Below are 25,094 nucleotides of genomic sequence, written 5' to 3'. Positions count from 1 at the left end.
AACAGATAATTAGCAGCCCAGATGAGAGCAAATGCCCTGACTCCCATCCTGAGGAGTTTCTAGATTAATCTAGTCAGGATGCGATCAGCATGTGGCATGCTGGGTCACTGATGGTACTGATTAAGTCACTTAAATTATAAGGTATAAAGTATTCTGTATATATCTGTTGTCAACATATCATGCAAATTGTTGCTTTTTGGTTTATGTAATACAATAAAATAAAACATAAGCAAACAAGCAGAAAATGAACTACATGAGCAGTCTGGGTGAAATTTTAACCTCGTGTGGATGTTTATTCCAAGCCCTGGTGTTCAAAGTACTTAAGATCACCAGATGTCTGTTAACTCTTATTTAGTGATTACAGTCGTGATTGCTTTTAAATGTAAATGCAAAGAGAGAGAGGCGAAAGAGGTGGAGACATTGATTCAGTTCATTGCTGCAAAGCATTATAAGACAACAGGTGGAGAGGAGTGTGTCACTGAGGTAGAGTGACTGCATAGAAAAGGTCATATACTGTAGTATGAGGAAGAACGAGTGGTGAGATAGCAGCAGCAGCAGCAGCAGCTTCACAGCTCAGCCCATCCTCCCATGACAGCGCAGAGCTACGTTCTGCCTCTCCGCTTTGTCGTCAGAGCAGCCCCAGCCTCCCGCCCGCGCACAACTCCTCTCTGCTCTGCACCAGAAAGGAGCATTCTCCTCTCTCCCTCGTTTTCATATCCTCTCCCTCTCTCTCTCTCTCTCTCTCTCGCTCTCTCTCTCTTTTTCTGTCAGTTAGTGTGTCCTCAGAATGAGGTTAGCGGCACCAGCAGCAGCATCAGCAGTAGATAGAGACAGCAGAGGAACAGTTACTGCAGCAGCCAGGAGAGGCTGTCCTTCAGCCGTGCACCATCTACCGCTGCATTCACCCCTGCCCTGAGAACGCAACGCTCATCCCTGTGCTCTCTTTCTGTGCCTCTCCCTGCTCCTCCCTCACCTTCTGTCCTCCTTGAATTCGTCTCTTGAATTCACCCCCCCACCCCTCTCTCTCTTCCTCTCTTTCTCCATAGCAGTGATGGGGGAGACCACCATGTAGAGACAGAGAGGCAGCGGAGGCAACAGCAGAATAGCAGCAATGGGAAGCCACACATGGAGCGGGTCTGGACTGCAGCCGTGGTGAGCCTGAGACCGACAGGACTTGCATCTACCATCACTGCCCTTCTCAGGACCTGACCACTGGGGCTGTCCAGTGCTTACCTGGATGCTCCCCACTTGTGTTTTTTCATCCCCTCCTCTTCTCCTCTGCTGCTCTCTCTTCTCTTCTTCTTTTTCTTCTCTGATGGTTTTTTGTCTGCTGAAATCTGTCTTTCCTGAAACAGAGAAGCTGCTCATCAATTTATCCCCACGGATTTTTTCCGCTTTTTAATCCCTGTATCTCCTTACTTTTCTTTGAAGAGATTTTTTTTTCTCATTTTGTTGCTGTTGCCTCATTCACACCTATTTTGGATTTTTTTTTTCTTGGAAGAGACTGAGCTCTCTTGTGAAAGCTTTTGTTTGATCTATAAGCAATAAGAAACACTAATCTAACTGACTTAACTAGCTGACATCATGGGAGACATGTCCAACAGCGATTTTTACGCCAAGAACCAAAGAAATGAGGGCAACCATGCAGCAGCCTTTGGCTGCTCGCTCATGGAGCTGCGCTCGCTCATGGAGCTGCGTGGAACAGAGGCGGTGGTCAAGCTCCAGGAGGACTCCGGGGGAGTAGAAGGACTGTGCAAACGACTGAAAACCTCACCCACAGAAGGTGAGTTACTGCGCTTATTTATGCATGTGCGTGGTTGTGAATGTGAAAATGGATGCAGTGGTACTTATTGTACCAAAGACCATTTCTTGAAGAATATGTCCTCCTATGCAGACTGCAGATTTCCAGTATCTGTTCTGTATTTTTTTTTAATTTTATGGATTACCATAACCTGCTGTATGGATAACCTGCTTCTTTGATACCAAAATCACTGATAAAATCACAGACATGCAGCAACCTTGTAAAGCACCTGGAGAAATGCATAAACACAACATCAGCAAAGTACACATGGGAGGGAGTCCCGTTTGAGGGGACTAATGAAAATTCTTCACAGCCAGCTTTGTTAGACCTGTTCAGTATGCACAGAAATCTCTGTGGACAATTTAGCCCCCCCTTACTACCCCCTCCCCTGCAAAAGCATCCCACCCTCCCTTGTCATTCTCTTTTTCAGCCAATTGGCTATAGCCTGAAGGAGCAGGTCGCTGGAGCAACACGGTAGAGATTTTGGCCATGTGGGATGTGCTGCAGTTCTTGGGCATGAGAGAAATGGCATAAAAATATCCAAATCCTAATCTGTTTCCTACTTCTTATTTTTAATTAAAAAATAAAACAGTAAGAATTTATATGCAGATGTGCCTCTATGGTTTTACCCTAGCGTACATAGCGTGTTTGTTCTCACAGATTTTCAGTTAAGAACATGATGCAAAAATCCATAACGGTGGTTGTATTTGTGCCAGCCCAATCACTTAAAGCAGTTTTTTTAATGCATACCTAACATCCCCACAAGCAGAAAAATTGGCCTTTCAAATAGCTACACCAGCATATTGAATATTTATCACAGTACTTAAATCATCTACCTCCCCAGACATTGGGATAATTGATCAGTATTCGTGTAGTGTCACCAGTGTGACATCAGAGGTAGCCTGTAACGCTATAGGCTGACACCCAAAGAAGATTGTGTTTCCTGATCGTCTCATTTCTGTCAGACCATTTCTAGGTCAACTCATGGTTACGCCCACTGGCTATAAGAGTAAACTAGATAAATTTAGGGAAACTTTTAAAAAAAATTTTTATTATTATTGCATGGTTAAATAAATAGTGAATAAATATTTAAAAAGAGATGGATTAAAACAAAACTGAACACAGAATCAGATAAAACACAGATTCTTACCCTTCAGTTTTCTCAGAAGCCTGGTTCCTTGATGTATACCTACACCCGTGATGTAGTTGCTGACTGGGAGGTGAAGAGCTAGCATTTCCTTTAGGCAGCCAGCTGGTGAATGGCACGAGTCATTCAGGGGCTCGATGGGCTGTCGGGCTACAGCTTGGTTTCCAAGAACAGTTGGCATTGAGCTGCTTGGTAAATGACCTGTTTTCCTTCAGATAGGAGAGAAGACTGTTGGTGGATATGACTGTTTTCTCAAGAGACAGTAGAGACGTCAGTAGGTCCACCTTGGTAGAAAGCAAAGAAATACGAAATAACTTTATGGACAGTGTTGCCCCTTGAGGATTGGGGGGATGGAGACATTCTCGGGGGATTGAAAATCTTTCATACTGTGGAAAAGCAAGAGTAGGAGGGTCTTTACCCAGAAGAAATTATTATAGTACGGAAGCCACAATATGCTCAAAACACCGCTGTAACACCCATAAAATTGCGAGTGAGCTTTTCAGGAAAACATGCCCTCACATTTGGATAAAATTCCCTAACTAGAGAAGAACCAGTAATGCTGTAAAATACTCATTATTAAAAGGTTACGCTTCAGTTTATATTATAGTGCCACTTCTTTAGCCTTGTGCTGAATATCTAATTGTGGTGACTACTGCTCATCACCATATTTGCAACATGAGCAGAAACAATGCCTGCAGTGTTACAGTGATACTCAAATTAAATTGAATTTGAGCTAGCAATAAAATTATCATACCAGACATAAAATTATAATTTCATTTTCCCATTCTCACGAGGATCATGATTACATGATTGAATATTACATTTTATCAGTCAACTAAATACTAACCCAGGATCACAGCCTGCCGATGTGCAATAACACACAAAATTTTTTAAACTAATGTAATAAAAAGAGGGGACTTGTAATCATTAACATACTGTTGTCTACACCCATACTTAATTACCTTAAAATGCTAGACAAAAGCAAATTAATCTGCTCAAGGAATAATTACAAATGCATCTCATTTAAAACCTATGAAGGTCTCACATTATATCACCCAAAACGTCTGGCATTAGATTATCACCTTCAAATGTAGAACTCCACGGTCCTTCAAAATATACTGCTTTCTGCTTGATATACCCAGTTTTTACAATAAAATAGGTAAAAGAAGTGGAAAAAAATACATCTTTGTGGTGCAGTTAACAATATATATGAGTCACATACTGACTGCATTACTTAAAATAGTACATCACATCAAATGTGTGCACCATTAATTATTAATTCACCATACAGTATGTACCATTTAGTGGATTTACTCTGAGTACTTCAGCTCAAGGAGGTTTACCCGTATCATATTTATTTAATACTACTTTTAGCTGCTTTTAGGGGTCACCACAGCAGGTAAGTCTGAATATTTTATTTGGCACAAACCCTGGAGACACAAACCCCATGGGATTTGTGTCTCCAGGGATTTTTCATTTGTCAGGCATATGTGTCAACCACTACACTATAGACACGCTATCACATATATTTTAGCATATACCATATTTATTTATTGAAGATTTTTAATTGGTCAGTCCATTTAACAAGTCATTTTTTCAGTTAGGGTCTGAGCTCTATTGCTAACAAGCAGGCTGTCTTCTCCCTGGTGCCTGGTTAGGCTTAATTACTTTTGATAAATTAATTGTTTTCTTTGACAGGATCAGTGACTAAATTTAAACTGAGTGGGTGGTTGGTGCAATTGTATATTAGAAAATATATTATATTATATTAGAAAGATGATCCTGCAGCTCTTTCAAGTTATTTTCTAAGGCTTGCCGTCATGTGTGTTGTGTAATATGAATGTGTCCCATGGGGCTGTGTTAGATCATAAGAAACCCTCGTGTTACATTGTTTCTATGATGATTCATCCTGTATTTGGAAACAAATTCCCGGGTCTTCAGGTCTGTGTGACAAAACCAGCTGAAACCAGTCAATCAAGCTCAAAAACCAGCCCAGTACTCAAGAATCAGACAGTCAAGAGCAACAACACAACAGCATGTATGTAAAGTCAGTTTGATTAGTAAAATTTGAGCGTTAAAAATATTACAGTCATAGTATGCTTTGAATTTGTAGCTATAATTTTCATGCAAAACAGATCTACCAAACTGTCATTTAACCTACAGCAACTCTTCAGCAGTAACCCAGTTCTGCAGTCAAACCACCAGATGTACATTATTCATACAATCGCTATAAAATCAGCACATACAATAGTTATATTTCTGGGAAATACACTGCACTGAAATACACTTAAATTTTAAATTTCTGGGTTCTCCAGTTCTTAGCCTTCAGAGGTTCAGTACCTTTACCCAGGATGTAGTTACCAAGAAGGTGAGTGTAGGAGTGAAGAGCTAACGTTTCTCTCAGGCAGCCAGCAGGTGAATGACATTAGTCATTCAGGGGTCGGATGCGCTGTCAGGCTACAGCTTAGTTTCTGAGAAGATATGGCATGCGACCGACCAGCATATGACCTGCTTTTCGGAAGACAAAAGGAAAAGGTGTTTTTCGTGAGAGTTGACTTGTTGGTTTCATAAGACACAGTAGAGAGCTGCAACACATCAGTAATCCTCCTCGGGAGGAACGAGAAATCAACAGAGAGAGCTCAGCCGTTCCTCGAGGGTCTGGATGATAGAGAAGTGCTCAAAGCATTGATGGTTTTTGATGCTGAGAACGAGGGTAGGAGGATACTTAGGCAAACATTTGCAGGGAAGCAGTTGTAAATATAGATGGGATTAGAGCCCACATTTTATAGACAGTTTTTCTACATTGCAAAACTACAGTGGTAATTTACATTAAATTAAGCAATAAATACTAATTAATACATGAGAAACTTTGAAGATGCAACAATAATAGTAAAATTCAGATTTTCTTTTTTTACACAACCTGTTTTAGCCTCTCTGAGTCTGAATAATTAAATTTCATTTCCTCAAACTCACACCTTTCCTTTAAAATGCTTTTCTTTGCCGTGCCTCATTTATTTATCACTGTTACCTACAACTCTCAACTTCTGCTTGGACACAACTTCTAGACCATTTCACACCTGTTTTTGAGTCCTAACTAATTAGCTACAAACCTTAACTGCACTGCAATTGTGTATCTAACAGGATTATGCTCGCAGCTCGATCATTTTAATACCACGACCTCATGTCTACTATCCACCACTTTTTTGCCTCTTCTTCACTCTACAAAAAGTTAATAGGACTATTTCAAGCTTGCATGGGTTTGAAAAAAGCTAATCTGGTTCATTTTATACAGACAATGTCAAGTTTTTCAGGTGTGAGGGTGACATTTTTCAGTTCAATTGTTAGAACAGAATTTGCGTAACCAAATGGGATCTTTAATTTAGAGGTCTGTGCACTTAAAAAAGTATGGAAAGAAGCTAAATTGCAAGTGGCGAACAAGAGGGATATTTGATGATTGTGCATCACGCTGGCTGGCTGTTTTGCCCACCCTCTGTGCTAAACTGTTATCTGTCTGCAAGAAAAAAACCTGCAGATCTCAACATATTGAACTGACCTTTTTAGAACTGGTAAAATGATTTGCTCTCACTTTGCAACCATGCCATGGATATCTTCTCGCTTACAGTGTCTTACTTTTTACCTGCCTTTGTATGTCCTGTCTTTATTTGTCCTTCCTACTTCCACCAAGCTTCCTCCTAATCAACCCCCCCCCCAGCTGCCCTTTATCTCTGTCTCCCATCCCTATCTATCACCACACCTTACCTCTCCTCCCTCTTCTCTTTTCTTTCCTCTGCTCCCATTTCTATTTCAGTGTACTGGTCGGTCGCTGGTATCCCAGTGGGCCAGTGTACAGCGTAGCCTAAATAGACTTGCTCTAAATCTATAACCTTCATCATCTCTGTCTTCCATTCTCACTTCTTTTACTAAGTTAGCAACAATACAATAATGCTATAAAAGTAGCTCCAAATTTTTAAACTTGTCTGTCTCTAACCTAGTAAAATATTTTCACACATTATAAACTTTACTTTTTATTGATATAAAAAAAGACTAAATTTCATTTTAAGCAGATTAGTTTTCATAAACCACAGAGCATAGTAGGCTTTGATGAGTAAAAAACATGACTGTAACTGAGTGAACACAGATCCAAGAAGGGGACTGCTCCTGCATGGCCTTGTGTGGCAGTAATACCAGCGGCGCATAACCAGATGGCACATCATGCACGTTGCCTGCACTTCTCATGGGAAAACTTGGTTCTTGAGTAAACAGTTCCATCTCTAAAGTGAAAACTGAGCTTATTCATCAGAATGTAATTTGAAACCAGATTTGGATTGCCTCTTCACACAAAGACACAACTTAGAAATAGGTTTACACAGCATCAAAATCCTTGTAGAGGAAAATCCACATTTTCAAACAACTCTGTACACTTATTTAGATGGTAAGTTATTAAACATTATATAAATAATATAAATAATTATATAAATAAATGGCAAAAGGACATAAAAACTGCATGTTTAGCGTCACCAGCATGATTATATTTCCACCCTGTTTTCTGTTGTTGATTTAAACTGAGAATTTTTTGAGTTTGATGCTCATTCCCATTCTGTTTTTTTCTTTAGTGTTGTTGTCCTTCATATCTGTCCTTGCTTTACTTTAGCGATGGACATAGTTACCATGATGTCACCTTCTGGTTTTTGAAGTCCTGTTCCAGATATAAAAATATCATTTTTTTATTCAGTATGTTCTAAAATCAGTGGTTAAGAGTAACCATAAAAGGTAGCCATTTATATTTTTCCGTAGATTTCTACAGGGCTGGAAGTATTTTTGCAACCACAGCTATCGCCATATGGTGGCCTTCAAATCAAATGCAGGTAAACGTGCATGAAATCTGCATTTTTTCTAATGGTCAGTAGGGGCTGCAAAAAGATGAACAGTTGTTTGGAAGTAAAGGGGAAATGAGCCAACTCACTCCTTTTTTATACCCCTGTGAACACTTAACTGATTAGTTTATGGTTTCAATCACTAGTTTCATGTCGTATTAAATACAACATGATTAATCATTTTTGTAAATGATGGTCTCCTGTCGAGTCAAAACACAGGGTATGCCTAAGGGTGGGCTTAACATTTGGCATATGTTTGGCTACAGTACAAGAATACGCTCAGTCAGATCCTCTCGTTGTGCAGTTTGAAAACCCAAGATGACAGCAGCCAAACTGCTTAGCTCGAGGCTTTAAAATATGATTTCACCAACCGAGAGATTCCATCTTTTATATACAGTTTATGACTTCATTACAAACTGTCCGATTTGCTTCTGTTCAAAATATCAGCTTAATGTGTTTCCACTGCTGAGACCACTCATCCCCTGAAAACAGTCACACAGGAAGCACTGGTTTCTTTTTGTACTATTCAGAGTGCTGTACTGCTGTTACTGCTTCTAATCATGCAACTCTACACACTTTAGTCCCAATGTTCTGTACTGTTACTGTAATGAGGGCTTTATAAATTCTATACATAGCCCAGGAGAGTGTTTTCTCCCCTCATCTGTCATCTGCTTTTCTCACTTCCTCTTTTTCTTCACCTCTCCTCTCTCTTTCCCTTCTGGGACTGCAGAGTTCAGTTGAAGACACCACCTGTTCTCCCATTTCATCGTCTTTAGTCCTCATTCTAATTCACTCCCATATTCTCTTTGTTTTCCTCCCTGCTTGTGTTCTCTTCACATTTCAGTGTGCATTCTGACATTTCTGCACATTCTCCTCTTCTGATCGTAACCTCCATTATTCTCATATATTTGTCCCTCATCACACCTTTCCTCCTCACCCCCTTTCTTTTCCACCCTCCCTCCATCTCTCCATCCCAGATGTTCATACTAATCACGTCCTCCAGTCGCAGCACCATGAGCACGTTCCCCTCTGACGCAGTCTATTTAATCTCTGTCCCACAAGGGATCTCTCACATGGCGCTGCCGTCTCTTTAATAAGGACAATTTCTCCTGCTCTGCTCCTCCTCTGCTCCTCTTGTATCTGCCCTCCTCTTGCTCCCTCCTCCCCTAGTGACTCTGTAAAAGGGCTGGAAGAGGTAGGGGAAAAAAAAGAGAGACAGAATGAAATTGGAGGCAGCAAAGAAGGGAGAGAGAGAGAGATGGCTCTCAGAGGACAGATTATAAATGATACACAGCCATTTTGCTCTGTGAGAAAGCAAAACCACACTGTGGGCAGACACGCACACGTAGACATGTACACCACTACTCACACAGGTGTTCTGCAGTGTAGTAGCAGTGACCTTGAGGCAGACTGAAGCAGTAATCTGGCACAGCAGTCAGTCACTGCAGTACCACTCTATATGCGGTATTAAGAAGATTTACACTGGTGCCCTAATGAGTGGTTCATGTAATACTTCGGATGTCATGAAAAAAAAGTCTGTTTTCAATAAAGGCTCATCAATAATTCATCAATTCTTTGCAAATTAGTGATAAGCAGTAATCATAAGAAAACAACATGGGCTTGCTACAGTGCACCCACAAACAAAAGTCTCTCTGATGTCTTTTTCTTGTATTTTTGCATGTTTTTTCCCCTTTAGCTCAGCTGTTGTGAAATAGTGACCAGATAACAGTAAAATTAAACTATATAAAGCACGATATCATACATAAATCCAGTTATTAAAAGATAACAAAGTGCTTTTAAATGATCCTAGACTGTCAGGAATGTGAAATAAGGAAAAAAATAACCTTTCAGCTGCACTGACACTTGAATCTGAGAGCTTGATAGCGAACTGAAACACGAGAAGTCAGCTACCTCACATGCCATCAAACCTAGAGATATAAAAGCGTTGATGGCTTGATATAAAAGAGAAACCCATAAATGTTCACCCTGGCAACCTAAATGATTCCGATTAAACTTTGATAAAAGATTAGAAAAATTGCTAGTGAGAGCTAATAAACCATTTGCATGCCTTATTACAAAACTAGTGCAAACTTTTTTTTAATTCGGTGTAATAAAAAAGGACTAACAGATGTTAGGGAACAATAATAATGGGTGGTGAATCTTTCCGCTGCACTGGGAAGTGCAATCATTTCTCAGAAGCTTAGACTATTATATTAGGCTTTTATCGCTGTTCCTAGAGAAGTACAACCTCAGCTACAGGGATTTGTTATGTAAGAGAGTGGCCTCCAATCTATACATTAACCGTATACTTTATTATTGATTTCCCGCATAACAAATGTGCTAACTTTGGTTTGAAGATGTTTCCAGCCATGTCAACGAGGTGAGTCTGTGTTTGTTTTCATGGTGACGCACCTCCTGCAGGAACTACAACAGAAATGGTTTTGGTGACTTTGACACGTTTATATTTGTGTGTCTGGACAGATTTTAGTCAACATGATGACTACTGTGAAAGGTATAGTCAAAATGAAGGGCCACTTAAAAGATGGGTACAGTCTGACTCATGAGCACTGAATAAAGGGTAGCTGAATCATGTGCAAAGAGGCAAGATTACACTCATGTTCCTGCATTGGGTTTAATTCAAATATGGTTGTGGTCTTATAATGCGCTGCAATATGTATATATTTAAAGTATCTATCTATCTATCTATATATCCCCTTGTTGCATATGTGTGCAACTCTCTGATGAAATCACAGCTTTAGAGGGAATGTCAGAAAGATACACACACAGATGCTGGGCATGTCCCAAGAGATGCCTGACTGAATTAAGAGGACAGCTGCCAAAAACCAGACTCTACTGGCCTGTTCCCATGGAGCCTGGTGCTGACTCATGACAGTATACAGTATGTCTGTCTGTGTGAGTTTATACTATAGTGTACAGATTGGCACAGTAAACATGGCTGAAGATGTAAAATTTCTTTTTAGAATCCAAAAAGTGACTGTAAGCTAATGCAGTGCTAATAAAAAAAACAAGACATGTGCTTAATAAACTTTTACTTGGAAATCAATTTAGAACAAGCTAAGGTGCCCTCTCTTATGGATATAACCTTATATTGGATCATATCTTTATTTGAAAAATAATTTATTGTGTTTGCTTAGAGCTATTACGCCTATTAAGTTTGGCTTTGTAGAAGTATTTTGATCTTTGTCCTAGGTTGCTGTTGTATATCTACATGCAGTTCTTGTCTGCTGAAATGTCTTAAATCTGAAATGCTGGAAGTCAGAAGTATCTGGATAGGGAGTTGACAGGCACGGCAGTGCTTTTAGCTGGATATGCAGAGTCCGGGTGTATAACCGGCTTGTTTCTCTCCATGTCAGCTCTTTTCCTGAGTTGACCTCTCTCCTCTCTTTTCTCCCGCTGTGGGGCAGAATAAGGGTGTTACCACTGCTGCCAAACAGACAGACAGCATTTCCTTCTCAAGGGCACATAAACAGATAGTCTTGAACCAGATCCAGCCCTGCCTTGCTCAAGGGCACAGAGCAGCTGTCTCTTAGCTTTGAATTTACCAGTAGTTGAAAACTGTATAACAAGCCTGTCACATCAGAAAAGACAAGCACAAACAAGGAGATAGAAATAAGCTTTTCTGGACCTTTAAAATGTGTCTGTAGGTGCCATACCCATGACCATAAAGCAAGCAAAAGCTTAATCTTGCCTATTTTCAAATTTTTACAAAACCTTATTCAATGCATTCCTATAAACTCTTGGAGACTTTAATGATATTTGAAACTATTTAGGAGATTTTATAACTTAAAGAATTTACTGAAAATCCTTTCAGTAAATCCACTTATCTAGCCGTTGTTGCAGGTGTTGCTGGAGACTCTCCGAGCTGTAAAAGGCAGGTTACACCCTGGACAGTTTGCCAGTCCACTACAGAGCTTACACAGAAACAAATGTTCACGCTCACATCCACACCTACACCTACAATTTAGAATCACCAAATTATGCATGTGTTTGGACCGTGGGAGGAAGCCTGAACACCTGGAGAAAACCCACGCAGGCACAGAGAGAACATGCAAACTCCACACAGAAAAGCTGGTTCAAGGAGTTTAGTTTGCCTTTTTCTCTGTGACAAATATTTTACCCGTATTTAATTATTTCACTGCAGAAGCAAAGCAGAGGCTTCTGACACAACTGCCAAGGTGCAGAGGTTTCAGAGGATGTAGTCTAAGGGGGTCAAAGATTCAGCAGCACTCGTAGCACATTAAAGACTTTTATTATGTTCTTCATTGTGTTATATGTACTTCAAGTGTTGCAGTGTTCAGTCAGTATCTCTACATCACTGTGTAAGTTAGAAGCACAACAGCAGGTGTATCTATTTGTGCAGTAAAACTGCAGTAAACAGGCCCCAGGTTTGAACTTCGGGGCTTATATAGCTTATATAGACACCAAAGTTTAAAATACAAATTTAAACATTAAAAAAAAAAAAAATATATATATATATATATATATATATATATATATATATATATATATATATATAATGGTAAAAAGAAATAATTAAATATATAAAGCAGATGACTTCATTTAATAATGAAGTCATTGAATAGTGATGCAGAGAACATTTTTTATTTTATTTTATTTCACTGGGGCATTTCTGTGTGTGCAGTTCAGATGTTCTCCCTTTGTCTTCCTTCGAGTGCTCTGGTTTCCTCCCTATGGATAGACATGTATAAGCTGAAGGTTTGGATATGAGAGTGTTGTCTCTCCTTGTGTTGGCGCTGTGTTTGTTTTGTACCCCTCGTCCCTTGTACATGTCACTAGTGAGAAAGTGACTACTGATATGTCTGGGGGGAGGGGGGAGGGGGCTGTAAGGTGGGATTGGCTCCAGCTTCCTGTGACCCTAGATAGATAAGATATTTACAGGATGGATGGATGAATAGATTATAGCTTAGCATTTTAAAGCATTGTTTTGGCTTTCTAGTCCAATTTCCTGCACCCAATGATCAGAAACCCAAACTGTGTTTTTTCCCTGCGCTTTCAAACAGACAGATGATAAGGGGGGCATTAGAGTGTGTTGATTTCCCTTACCTGTTATGACTATTTCATGACTCTCTCTGGTAGTTTGAATTTTAATAGCTGTCCCTATTGTGTCCGGAGCTTATCTGAGCCCCTGGGCGAAACCAGAGACTGACACCCAGATGGGAGACAGCAGATAGACCACTGTCACTCTCCCTTTCAGCCTCTTGGCCCGGGATGCTCTCTCTTTTCACTCCCAGGGGGGAAGGATTGTGGATTTGTGTGGGCATGCATGCACTGTGTATGTGTGCAGTTAGAAATGTTGGAAAAGCCCGTGTGACAAAATTAGAGACATCAAGACTATTTTAAACTAAATTCTTAGAGTTTAGTTTAAAATAGTCTTTAAATTGTCTTACTGCTTACTATTGTATTCTTTGAAAACAAGAGTAAGCATCACTGTCTTTGTATGCATTTTTTTCTCTTTCAATTTTCAATATATACTGTTACACCATTTTATAAGCTCATGCATGTTTTACATAATCAAAATGCACTTATATTTCTGCTATTATGAATACAGCAGCTCATACATAACTGCATTCACAGCCTGGTCATACAAGAGTGGAGTAGGCAACAGATGTGTTTCTTCCATGCATGTAAGCATGTGTAACGGAGAAAGTGAGAAACAGATGTTTTTTTTTTACCGTAAGTAGACACCTACAGCTTTCATTTATTTGATCGTCTGTAAGGTACAAAGAATACAGTAGCAATAACATTTCATCAATGACTGACTTTCAAAAAAACATAAATAAATAAAAAGCAAAAACTCAGTAAATTTGTGTTAACTGGATGAGCGAAGAAGAATGAGAGCTACATGGTGGATTGATTGACTGAATAAATGGTTGAACGGTCTGGAATTACAGGATGAAGTTACTGACCTCATTACACTTTGCCCTTATCACTAAGTAGTTGTGTCTACAATGCAAACACACACACACACACACACACACACACACACACACACACACACACACACACACACACACACACACACACACACACACACACAAAGGCTGTAAACAGATGTCTCATTAATGTTGTGTCCACATTCAGGGCACTGGAGCCAGCTAACTTTACAGTACTTTCAGGTGGTGGAACAGATACACTGTTGACTAATAAATTCAGTCAGGCACTTGTATTTTTCTTCTGTGTTTTCACTTTCAGTGGATTCATTTTAAGATAAGTTTCCACAATTTCAAACTTTTTTTCTGTTTAATTCTGAAAATATTTTGAAAGCTAGGTTCAATGGTTCAATGCAGCATCTCTGTCCATTAGATGCAAACACAGCAGAATTGTTAAGAATGAGACTGCGCAGAGATCTTAATACGATGAATCGTGCAGCCCTAATGTACGCCTCCGTTTGTGGTGTGGACCTCGCCCATGTGCATCATTTTCACAGAATAAATAACCGTGTAATGAATTTTGAAAGGAGCCATATGAACTGCTTATGAGTCACAAGGAGCCTGCTCCCCACCCCCCCACCCCTACATTTGCTATCAATGTGCTACTTTTCAGGCCTCCAAAAAGATTTTCGAAGAGGTGTAAATTAAACCTCTGGGCATTCAAATTCTGTGATATGAGCATCTGTCACTTCAGTAGAGAGAATTACTTCATGATTGATTTTCTTGTCATTCTTTTGAAAAAGCTCTGCACAAAAGTATCATTATGGAGCTGTGTATACTGGCTCAAAGCTTTAAATTAAATATTCAATGCTTTATTTATGTTTTTAAGCCTGTACTTTTGGTTCCATGTTCATTCAATTGTCACTACACATTTTCCTTCCAACATTTACGCTGATATATGCTGCAAAGTACGAATGATAAGTAATTATCAGTTATCCTGCAGAGTGCCTGGTGTGCGTGTTTTTGTGTATGTATGTGTTTGTAAGAGAGCGCGAGCTGTGAGCTGCGTTGTCTCACTCCACTCTGCCATTTCTCGCATGAGTCAGACTCATAGAGCACAGTGCCTGACAGCAAAACTCACCCACTTGTACAGCTGCCCCCACAGACTCTCATGCGCACACACACATGCACACACGGTCACACATTAGTGAATATTTTATTTTCGGCATTGCAACATACATTTAATTGTGGTTGGTGGGACACACTGCTCTGCCATTTGAGCCTTTTAGTTATTAGCAATTTATGTAACACTGGGGACTAAGTAAAGATTTAGCATTTTATTTGTCTTTGTAATGAAAACTTTTAAGACCAAGTGAAAGCTTGTATGTGAGCTTGTAGTAGCTAAATAAAGAAAAAAATCACCTCGGCTGTGTAAGACGTGGACGTGTAGATGTCTAAGACTAATGATTTGACATTTGGAGAAAAAAACCCCACAGTAACTTAGTTGAGTTGTCCATTAGTTGCATGGCAACCAGGCCCAGTAATAACCCGACTAATAAAATGTTGAAATGTTGTATTTTTTCATATCTTAATTACTGACTTTTAGAGGCACTGTTAGGTGGATTTAGTTGCATTTGGACTGAGCCAGTTTAGCTTTTTCCCTCTATTTTTAGTGTTAGTCATGCTAAGCTAAGCTAACAAGCTACTAACTCTATATCTATCATATATGTATAGAACTGTGCAAACATAAATGGAAATACAATATATAAGGCAAAAAAGAGTTTGTAGGTTTCTAACTACCCTGAAAGTCAGTATTTGGTGTGGCCAGCTTTAGTCTTCACCACAGCCTGAACTCTCTTAGTCAGGCTTGTCCTTTCTTTAAGTAGTCTTCAGGAATAGTACTTCTGGCTTGAAAGCTCTTCTTTGGTTGTTGACAGGCTTGTGTTTTGAAGATGATCTGTCAAGATGATTCCAGACTACTTCAATAATGTCTAGGTCTGGGCTCTGAGGAGGCCAGTCCATGACCAATAGCACTTCATTGTGTGTTTTTCTATTGCGGTACGCTTTTAGTCCATTGTTCGGGATAATTTTCACGCTGAAAAATGAATAGTGGATCAAAATGTTGAAGACTTTTCCTTGTTCACGTTTGACATGATCCCCAAGACCACTGATCTCAACAAAGCCTACATTGTGTTTTACAGATGGCTGCAGACACTTACTGGACCTCTCTCCTGACCTCCTCCATTCTGATTATAATTTGATCTTGAAGTTTCAAATTTGGATTAGTAATCTGGAACAAAGAAGACCTGTTGCCACAGATTTTCAGTCCAGTTCTTGTGCAGTTTGGCATACCTCAGCTTTTTTCTCCTTTCCTTAACAATGGCTCCTTGACAGCCAACTTTCCACCGAGACTATTTCTGAAGAGTAAACAGCAAGATGGATAAACTGAAGGGACATGTGTTTTTCATATGTCAGCTTTTTGGGAATCACCTTGTTGGAGCAAAAATACTATTTTATGCCTGTCAACCAGTATTTTCTTTGTTGTTATTGAAAATTAAACAAAAGCAGATATAATATATAAAGATATGATTTAAAGGTTGTACTTTTTATGTTTATCTGTTATATGTGGACACAATACTGCGTCACCCCTTCAGTCAAGTGCCTATTTTAATGCTTGAGTGAGTTACAGGTCAGTGTTAAGTGGCCCAACAAACAAAAAAGATTAGTCTGAAAATAGCCAGCTGTATGGACCGACCTGAAAAATAATGAGAAAAAGGTTAGTTTGCAAAGAAATTGGTAAAAGCCCTGCAGAAAGCCTGAGTAACTATTGCTCAAGACCACTTTAAACAAATTCCAAGAAAATCTGGCTTTTTGAGAGCAAAGTATAAAGAAATAAGAGGTGGCTCTGAACTTTTGGACAGCACTATAGTGCACTTATTATGCAAAAACCATGGTTTTGCATAGTTTCAGTTTCCAGCCTTTTAGCTTTTAGCTGGGGCTGACCACAGGAGAAGGAAAGATAAATGTATGCTTGTGCATGTGCATGTAGTCACATATTAGTGTTTGTTGACCTTGAATCCTCATGAAATGAAAGAACTTTCATTCATGCTTACACACAGAGCATTATGTTTCCTTGCATCTCTGGCTTCTGAAAATATGTCGGATCATAATCTGGTCTGTGAGCAAAACTGTAAGATTGCATATGTGGTGTGTGGAGAACAAGCCTCCTGCCATGGCCTCTTCACTCTGAATCTTGACACCCTGTGGAGTCCCTAGAGAATCTGTGCACCCAAGCACTGATTAAATAGTCTATAAATCTAAGACAAAACAACTCTTTAAACTAGAGTACACTCATGTCCATCAAAGACACTGTTGGCAACCCCAAATATTCAGTCATACCATGTTTAAAAGATGTGATTGCACATATTCTCTTACTATATGTGGATACTGGGGATCAGCATCTGCAGTGAATGAAAATAGTATTTAAAAAACCCCATCAGCTTAAACATGTATGGGCATGCATGCATACAGTAAAAGTATCAGAAGTATTAAGCACTGTTTGTGGTGAATGGCAGAGTGTCCTCTTTGCTGGAAGAAGACACAGTTGGGGAGCAGCATGTGAGACATGGGTCAGCAGATCTAATTCAGGCTTTTGCTTACTTCTATCTCCTCACATTTATTTTATTTATTTATTTATTTATTTTTTGCAGGACTCTCTGAACTTTATTTTCATCAAAAAAGAAAACAGCTTGGCAGCATGTGTGCTGTGAGAAAATGCATCGCCTTGGAAACTGAACTTTGATTAAATATACTATATATTAAACAATATCACTAAGCCATGAACCAGTTGCATCAGTGTTTACACACAGACTAACTGATTCACAGTCAACTTTATTGGCCAAGTATATGAAGTATATTAAGCATACAAGAGATTTTTCGAGTAGCTCTCAGAGTATTTTAATACAGATGCGTGAATAAATGTAAAGAATTAAAGATATAGCGTAAAAGCAAGGACAAGTAAAAAGTCATTCTAAATTATTATTGGAGGACAGAAAGGTGTTTCTTTTTTTTGCTTGTTACATATGTTTTTCTTCCTTTTCTTGTAGTAATGTGTCCTTATCTAGTATTCTCTGAATTTTACATTCCTACCTTTGTCTGTCTCACATCCTCTCTGCAGCCACGATGCATCATTTATACCATATTTTTTACATGTCATAGTGTTTTCTTACAGTATATTATACCTGCCCATTTTATCCATGTTGCCTTTATTCTGCCTTTGCACACACAGTAACAAACCTCTTCTCCTTTATGGCATAAAATGATGTCATTATTATGGAGGTCATTCTCAAGGACACTGTGACACATTTCTCCATCAATCCCTCTTCTAATAAGAGCATGATAATTATCCACATTTTATCCACTGATGGGTTATTATTCATAGAGTTACTCCACATCCAGCCTAGTCCCCATCTCTCTGTTCTTCTTGTTCTCTTGTGCTCTGTGAGTCACACCTCAACCCCCCCCCCCCTCCCCACCACACTCTATTTCCCTTTCAAAATGGTGAAAGCTGAAAATAAATGTTGAAGCTATTGATTTGCTTTTTTGGGGGGTGGCGGGGGGGATCATCATCATCATCATCATCATCGAATTGTGTTGCCATGGTAACTTGTTTTGGACACTTTAGCGCACAGTGAAAGAGGGGAAAAAAGTTGAGGCAGACAAGTGTAAAAGGGGGGAAGGGAGTGTGTGAAGGGACCTGCTGAAACACCTCAAAAAACAACCTTCAGCTCACTATGTGCATTTTTAAAAAACACCCTTTGTTTCCCGCACAACGCTGACGAGCCTACTTTTCAAGGACATTTAGAGGTCATCTCGTTATTTCGGTCTGCGCACACACAAATACGCAGGCATGCGTTCGCTTTAACACAAAACACACATACGAAGCGCACAGAAACTGACACCCACTTACTTATTCACACTTTCTCTGAGGTTGAGAGTTGCGGGTATTTCCACTCAACGAGTGGGATGCATAGTGTTTCCATGGAGATCTATTTTTAGTTGCTGACAAAAAAGGGCAACTGTTAAAATATGCCATCATGTTCCCTCTGAGTGCAAAAAAAAAATCTAATTTAGTTTCATGCAGGGTTTTTTTTTTTTGTTTTTTTTTTACAGTTCTTTTTCCTGTCCCTTGTCATTTGGAATGACAATGTTAGGCCGGTGCCAATTGCCAGTGTGGATTTTGATCTCAGGTCCTGCTGCTTTTGACTGATAAATATATTGCCATGCATTTAGTATACGAGAAGAGTCATCGGGGAAAGGTAGAATTGATGCATTGCTAATAATCCTCACTGGGAACTAAAAAACTGCTTAAAAAGTTTTCTGATCACAATGAGCTGAAAATGTTTTTGGAGCCAAAATCTCTCTTAGGTTACAGAAGTTTGACTGCTTATCTTAGCCCTGAACCAGAATACCAAGAAAAGTCATTACTGAGTAATAAACGTTTATCGGAGTGGGAAAACAACAACGAAAAAAAAAGGATTTATTGTTGGTATATTAATGACATTTCCCTTTTCTTTCCCAAAGGATGTTTAAACAGTACTGTTTAGTTATCTTATCCCACTATTCCATGAGTATTGTAGACATAAAGTGACTTTATGTCTACAATAAAGTCCGGTTCCTGGTTGCTGCTCATGCGGCTGACTGGCCAGCTACCTAGTCTGACCTGTCTCCCCAATGTGATGTTTTTGTATTGTATGTACGGTTGGCAAGGTCAGTCTCTCAATTGCCCCTCAGGGATAAATAAAGTCTTCTGAATCTGAATCTGAATCTGAATTTATTTGTGTAGCACTTTACACACAAAATAGCTCAGACAGTATTACAGAAGGAAACAGAAGAGGAATAACAAATAAAAAGCATTGTAAAAATGAAAACATGTTTGTTTAACAAGTAAATGAAGAAAAAACAGACACATGATCACACACAGCACATAGAAGTTATATAAAGATATCAGCTGTTAAACGGGAACTGCTTACGTTTGGCATAGCTACGGGCTAATGACTCTTTAAATAGCAGTGGAATTGGAAAATAGCGGAGGAAGAAGGGCTTTACACTCTTAGAGGTAACACACTTTAGTGCTTTGTAGACAAACCTCCGTGTTTGGTACAAACAGTGAGGTGGAGTAGTGTTGGGGTGATGGAGACAGAAGTTATGAAGACAGCGGAAAAATGAAAATGAAATGAAACCATCAATGCCTTTCATAAAAGCAGAGAACTGTTTGACATTTGATTTAAATACCTTGGGGGTTTTTTGCCATTCGTTCATGTTCTTTGCATGCTGTTGACATTATAGCTTGTTGTGTTTGAGTTTCATTACTTGGTAATGAATGGTCACACAAAGACTCCTTTGCAATCAACCTTGATCCTTTCTGAGAAAGTTGTGACTCATTTGTGTGTCACCACAGTTTAAACTGCCTCCACTGCCCGAGCAGTTAGTTGGGTAGACTGACAGCATTTACATGGCAAGCAATATTTCATAAAATGCCAAATAGATGTTTTTCTGTAAGCAGTATTGTAATCAGTGATCCAGGAATGAAAGATAACTAAGCAGAGGCTTTTCCAGGAAACACTGAGTATTTAATGACTGGGGAGATTGATTACAGTGTAGCTTGCATTTCAAGGGCATTTAAGGAGAATGTAGTTTAAAGTTTTAACAAGGTTAAAGGTCATTTTAAACCAAAGTAACGCCACAAAGAATTTTGCCTAATACATAACAGGTCAGATATCATCTAAGTGAATGCTAGGATTATTATATGCATCTATTGTTTTATCATATTTATTTTAAAAAAAACATATATCACTGCAGTATCAGCAGAAATCAACTTTTTTTAAAAGATAGAAAGGGTTCATGTAAATATGTATTTATAAACAGCGTTTATCTTTGTGTGTGTGTGTATGTGTGTGTGTGTGTGTCTAACCAACTGGAACTGGCTAAAGCCCTGTTATATGAGCTCTACTCTTATTGTTTGATATTGCAAGCAACTGCAGGCATGCTTGGCCAAGCTTATTAAACACACACGCACACATGCACACACACAAAGCTCAAGCAGTCGCTCAAGAGTCACGAGCTTATACTCACACACATGTGCGCAAACAAGCACATACACATGCTTGTGTAAGATGTGAGGCAGGATGCTGTGGAGATCAATGGCTGTACATGCTAGGTTTTCTCAAGAGACAATTAAAAGGGAATAGATAATGAGGCTATTTATAGACTGATCTATTTGTAACCGGGGCATTCTCCATCGTAAGAGCTGGGAATTGTTCTCTTTCCTGCCTTCCCTCCTTTTGTTCCCATCTCCTGCCTCTCTCCTACACCGTCTCCGTTTTGTATATTTTTGCTCCTTTCTTTTTTTAACAGCTCTGTCATCATTTCTCGCTTCTCCTTTAGTGGATGACCACTTATTTTCCACAAATGTTAGTAATTTATCGCAGGGAATCGGTGCGCATTTACATGTGAAACATTGTCATGCAGCAGCAATGTTATCAGGTGCAATCCAGGGCCACTCCTGGGAAACCCAGTGACGCACTACGCATGACATAATGCTGTGGTAATGTCTGCATTTGTGGGGGAAAGAGACAGAGAGAGCAACCGTGAAAACACACTGGGCTTATGTGCACGCTCAGCAAACACCGAACAGCAGCCGGGTAGATTAATGCAGCTTGATGTAATGTCTGTAATAAATCCGATTTTATAGATGAACATTTATATATATATCAAGTTTAACATGTTATACACAAATTTGAAGGCCATTATGTAAGCGAAGAATGCTGGTAAGAGATACAAAATCCACCACAATGCTTTTTTTTCATATCATCCCCTGAATTTGATCCTCTCAAATCAATAAAACTGTACAGACCAAAACCTTTTTGCATAGATCTTAACCTTCTATAATGTCCATATTATTAGCGCTATAATGTTCAACTGTGGCTCTTGTCAAAGCATTGAAATTGTTGTAATTTGGGCTCGTGTGCGAGAATCATTTTCTGGGCTGTAATCTAAAAGTAAACTGTGCCTCAAGCAGCCAGTATGAATTTCTTCACATAAAAGAGCAAAAGATATTTATGTGCAGTAGTTCATGGCGTACGAGGAGGTGGATGAGGTCGAAGCATAAGGTCCTTATCTCCCGAGCAGAATTATATAAGGAATGCAGAGCTGTAGTCCACCGTGACTCAAACTGGTAATTAGAGATATTTTGTTTGTGGTGCTATGTTATGCTATTAAAAAAAAAGATTGCACATTTTCCCATATCTGTGTGGATTTTCTCCAGGTACTCCTACTTCCTCCAACAGTCCAGAGTCATGCAGTTTGTGGGGTTAGGCTAACTGGTGATTCTAAATTGCCCATAGGTGTGAATGTGAATCGTTGTCTATCTCTCCGTGTTAGCAGTGCGACAGATTGGCAGCCTATCCAGGATACTCTGCCTCTCACTCTATGGCAGCTCGGATAGGCTCCAACCTCCCTACAACCCTAAATTGGATAAGCAAAATAAAATTGATGGATGCATGGATGGATGGATAAAGCATCCACGCAACATTAACTCTTTATCTGCTTCTGTCTCCCTATCTATTTCTGTGTCTTCCATTTTCAGGTCTTGCAGGTGCCCAAACTGATCTGGACAAGAGGAAAGAAATATTTGGTAAAAACCTGATACCTCCAAAAAAGCCAAAAACCTTCCTGCAACTGGTATGGGAGGCCCTGCAGGACGTTACCCTCATCATCTTGGAGATCGCTGCCCTGATCTCCCTGGGTCTCTCTTTCTACCACCCTCCCGGGGAGACTGGCGGAGAGTGTGAGTGAAACAGCTCCTGTGACTTTAAAGTCTGTACATTTTTGCTCTGCGCCATTATCTGTGGTATCTTCTCTGTTGCGGGGAATGGAAGTGGGGCTATAGTTGTTCTGGCGCACTGGCATCACTTCCTCTGACCTGACTCGCCCGGGCTAACGTGCTTACACCTACATGTTTGCACACACACTTTTTAATTGGCGAGGCTGGTCATACTTTGTTTGTGGCCTTGCCTCAAGAGGTCAAGTGACTCATCAAGCATAGGGCTAATTTTTGGTTGTGCGTGTGTGTGCTCGTTTGTGCAGATTATGACTGTGTCAAATGTGTGTAAGAAAGGTACTGGGAAGGTTAATGAAGTGTTGAGTAGAGAAATAACCTTGAGCTCCCAGGGCCCATACATCAGCCTTGTGAGCCGTGAAACAGGAAATGAAGACAGAGACCATAACGAGGTGCTGAGTCAGCTACATCAGTCATTGCGCCCTGCCTTATCACAGTAATGGAATTCAGTTACCCTGCCAAAGGGACAAGTCATCATTTTAGGGGGTTTAAAAAGTCTAATCAGGCTGGAAACATTAGAAAATGAAGAAGTGGTTACCATTGCATTAGTTGGATGTGTTTATTTAGTAATTTCACAGTTAATCCATGTTTAGTTGTTTGAGCGTAGCAAACAATACATGATTTACTAACTCAGTCAAATAATTACACTATAAATTTGCCTAATTGGAATCTGATCATCAGTTATGATGTCAAGACACTTGCTTCTGTTCTCTGTGTCGTTTTAGCTGCTTAGCTTTATGAATGAACTCTGTATCAAATAAAGCAAAGCGATGCCGAGGGTATCGTAATGCTAATAACTGCACTATCTGTAGATACATTATCAAGCTTCTCTTTAACCGGCAGCAGAATAGGTGCCAGTGTGCAAGTCTCTTTTCACAGATGATATGAATATGTATGGATGTAAATCAGGGACCTAAACTGTTATGAATAGAAGCCAGTATCAGGGCGATTGAGATAGATATGAATTCAAAGCATTTTGTCTCACCTAATTCAGAGAAATCCCAAATGAATATGTGTTTGTGTGTTACAGACAAAGGCAAAGATGGACATAAGGTCATAGAAATGGAAGGATACTTAGAGATTCAGATCTCTCACAAAATGTGAGAACAAAAACAAGGATGATAGGATGATAAGGATAATAATAATGAAAGAATAGTCCACAGAAATGATTTGGATTGATGCAATAATTTCTTTCTTTTTTTTCAAATTTGACCAAATAAAATGGCAGAGATATTACGTATAAATTAAATTCATGCAGTAAACTGCATTTTAAAACAAAAGAAAACCAATTAAATATATGTGATAAGAAAATATTGCATTTCTTCACCTATACATTTGTTCATATACATATATTACAACAAAGAAAGTCTGACGACAAGAAAACATATTTATGGCGTGTGTGTGTGTTGGGGAACTAATACGACCCCCCCCCCCCCCCCCCAATCTGATCACACACCATCAACCCACACATCTCTCCCTGCTCGTTTACTGTTTTTATAAATAGATCAAAAAAGCTCAACGGTCCAGAAATAGAAGCTGGTGGGATGACTTAATGCTCATTTCCATATGAAAAAGATTCACTGCAGTTGAATCAGAAGGCTCATTATTATGTCTAAGCACATAAGATGCAACATAGGAAAACTTTGAAAGACCCATATAGAAATCAGCATGATTAAGCAAAATGTGAAAGTGCCTTTGGAGCATATAGAAATCCACCCATTCATCCATTTTCTTAACTACTTACTCAACTGGAGTTCATTCTAATAGTAATAAGGCAAGAAGGAGAGTACACCCCATGCAGGTCACTAGTCTGTCACAGGTTTGTGCACATTTATTTAATCATGTCCATGACAAGGTCAGCTGCAGTAGATGCAATATTTTGCTCTGCGTCTTTTTTAGATGCTTTAGTGTTTTGCTGCATTAGTGTGTGAAGGAACGTCATTTCAGTACCATGGACAGCTACTCACTGATCGTGTTACCATCAGTGTCTTGCCAAGCAGGATAGACCGAACTCAGTATGACCACAGTTACAAAAAAAGAAAAGGGAAGGAAAACTACTGCAGGACTATTTGATGATTTAACAATGTTCTTTAAAAATAACAAAGTACTATTGAATTGCTTTAGATCAGATCAGTGTTTTTATTCATTTTGTTCTTAAAAGCTTTATTGGGTACTTTTTTGTTTGCCTAACACGCCCATGTCAAAATATGCACACTGTTGCATTCGTAAGTATCAAGCTGTCTCTCACAAAAAGAAAACATAAAAATCACAGGATTTCTTGTGAGGGGGCATTTGTCCCTGCTAAACTACATAAAACTAAATACCATGTTTGTCTAAATTTGTTGAACGTAGCGAGTACATAGTGTATGGTTTTGTACGTTTTTGTGCGTACTGATGGAGTACAAATCAAGGAGGCTATAATCTGTTAATTAATGCAGTGTATCTACTTAATGAACATCAT

General features: G+C 39.3%; 1 protein-coding gene across 9 annotated transcripts in view; it reads left to right on the top strand.

Moving 5' to 3' along the window:
• Positions 1–1,584: 1,584 nt before the first annotated feature.
• The window catches only part of atp2b2 (ATPase plasma membrane Ca2+ transporting 2), a 75,323-nt gene continuing 51,813 nt past the window's right edge, over positions 1,585–25,094 (top strand). For all 9 annotated transcript variants that reach the window (XM_085160887.1, XM_085160885.1, XM_085160889.1 and 6 more), the window contains exons 1-2: positions 1,585–1,783; positions 22,382–22,582. In XM_085160887.1, the coding sequence (XP_085017013.1) occupies positions 1,585–1,783; positions 22,382–22,582 (400 nt within the window). The remainder of the gene's footprint in view (positions 1,784–22,381; positions 22,583–25,094) is intronic.

This window comes from Neolamprologus multifasciatus, chromosome 5 (assembly GCF_963576455.1).
Source record: "Neolamprologus multifasciatus chromosome 5, fNeoMul1.2, whole genome shotgun sequence".
NCBI lineage: Eukaryota > Metazoa > Chordata > Actinopteri > Cichliformes > Cichlidae > Neolamprologus > Neolamprologus multifasciatus.
This window is presented reverse-complemented; position numbering and strand designations above follow the sequence as displayed.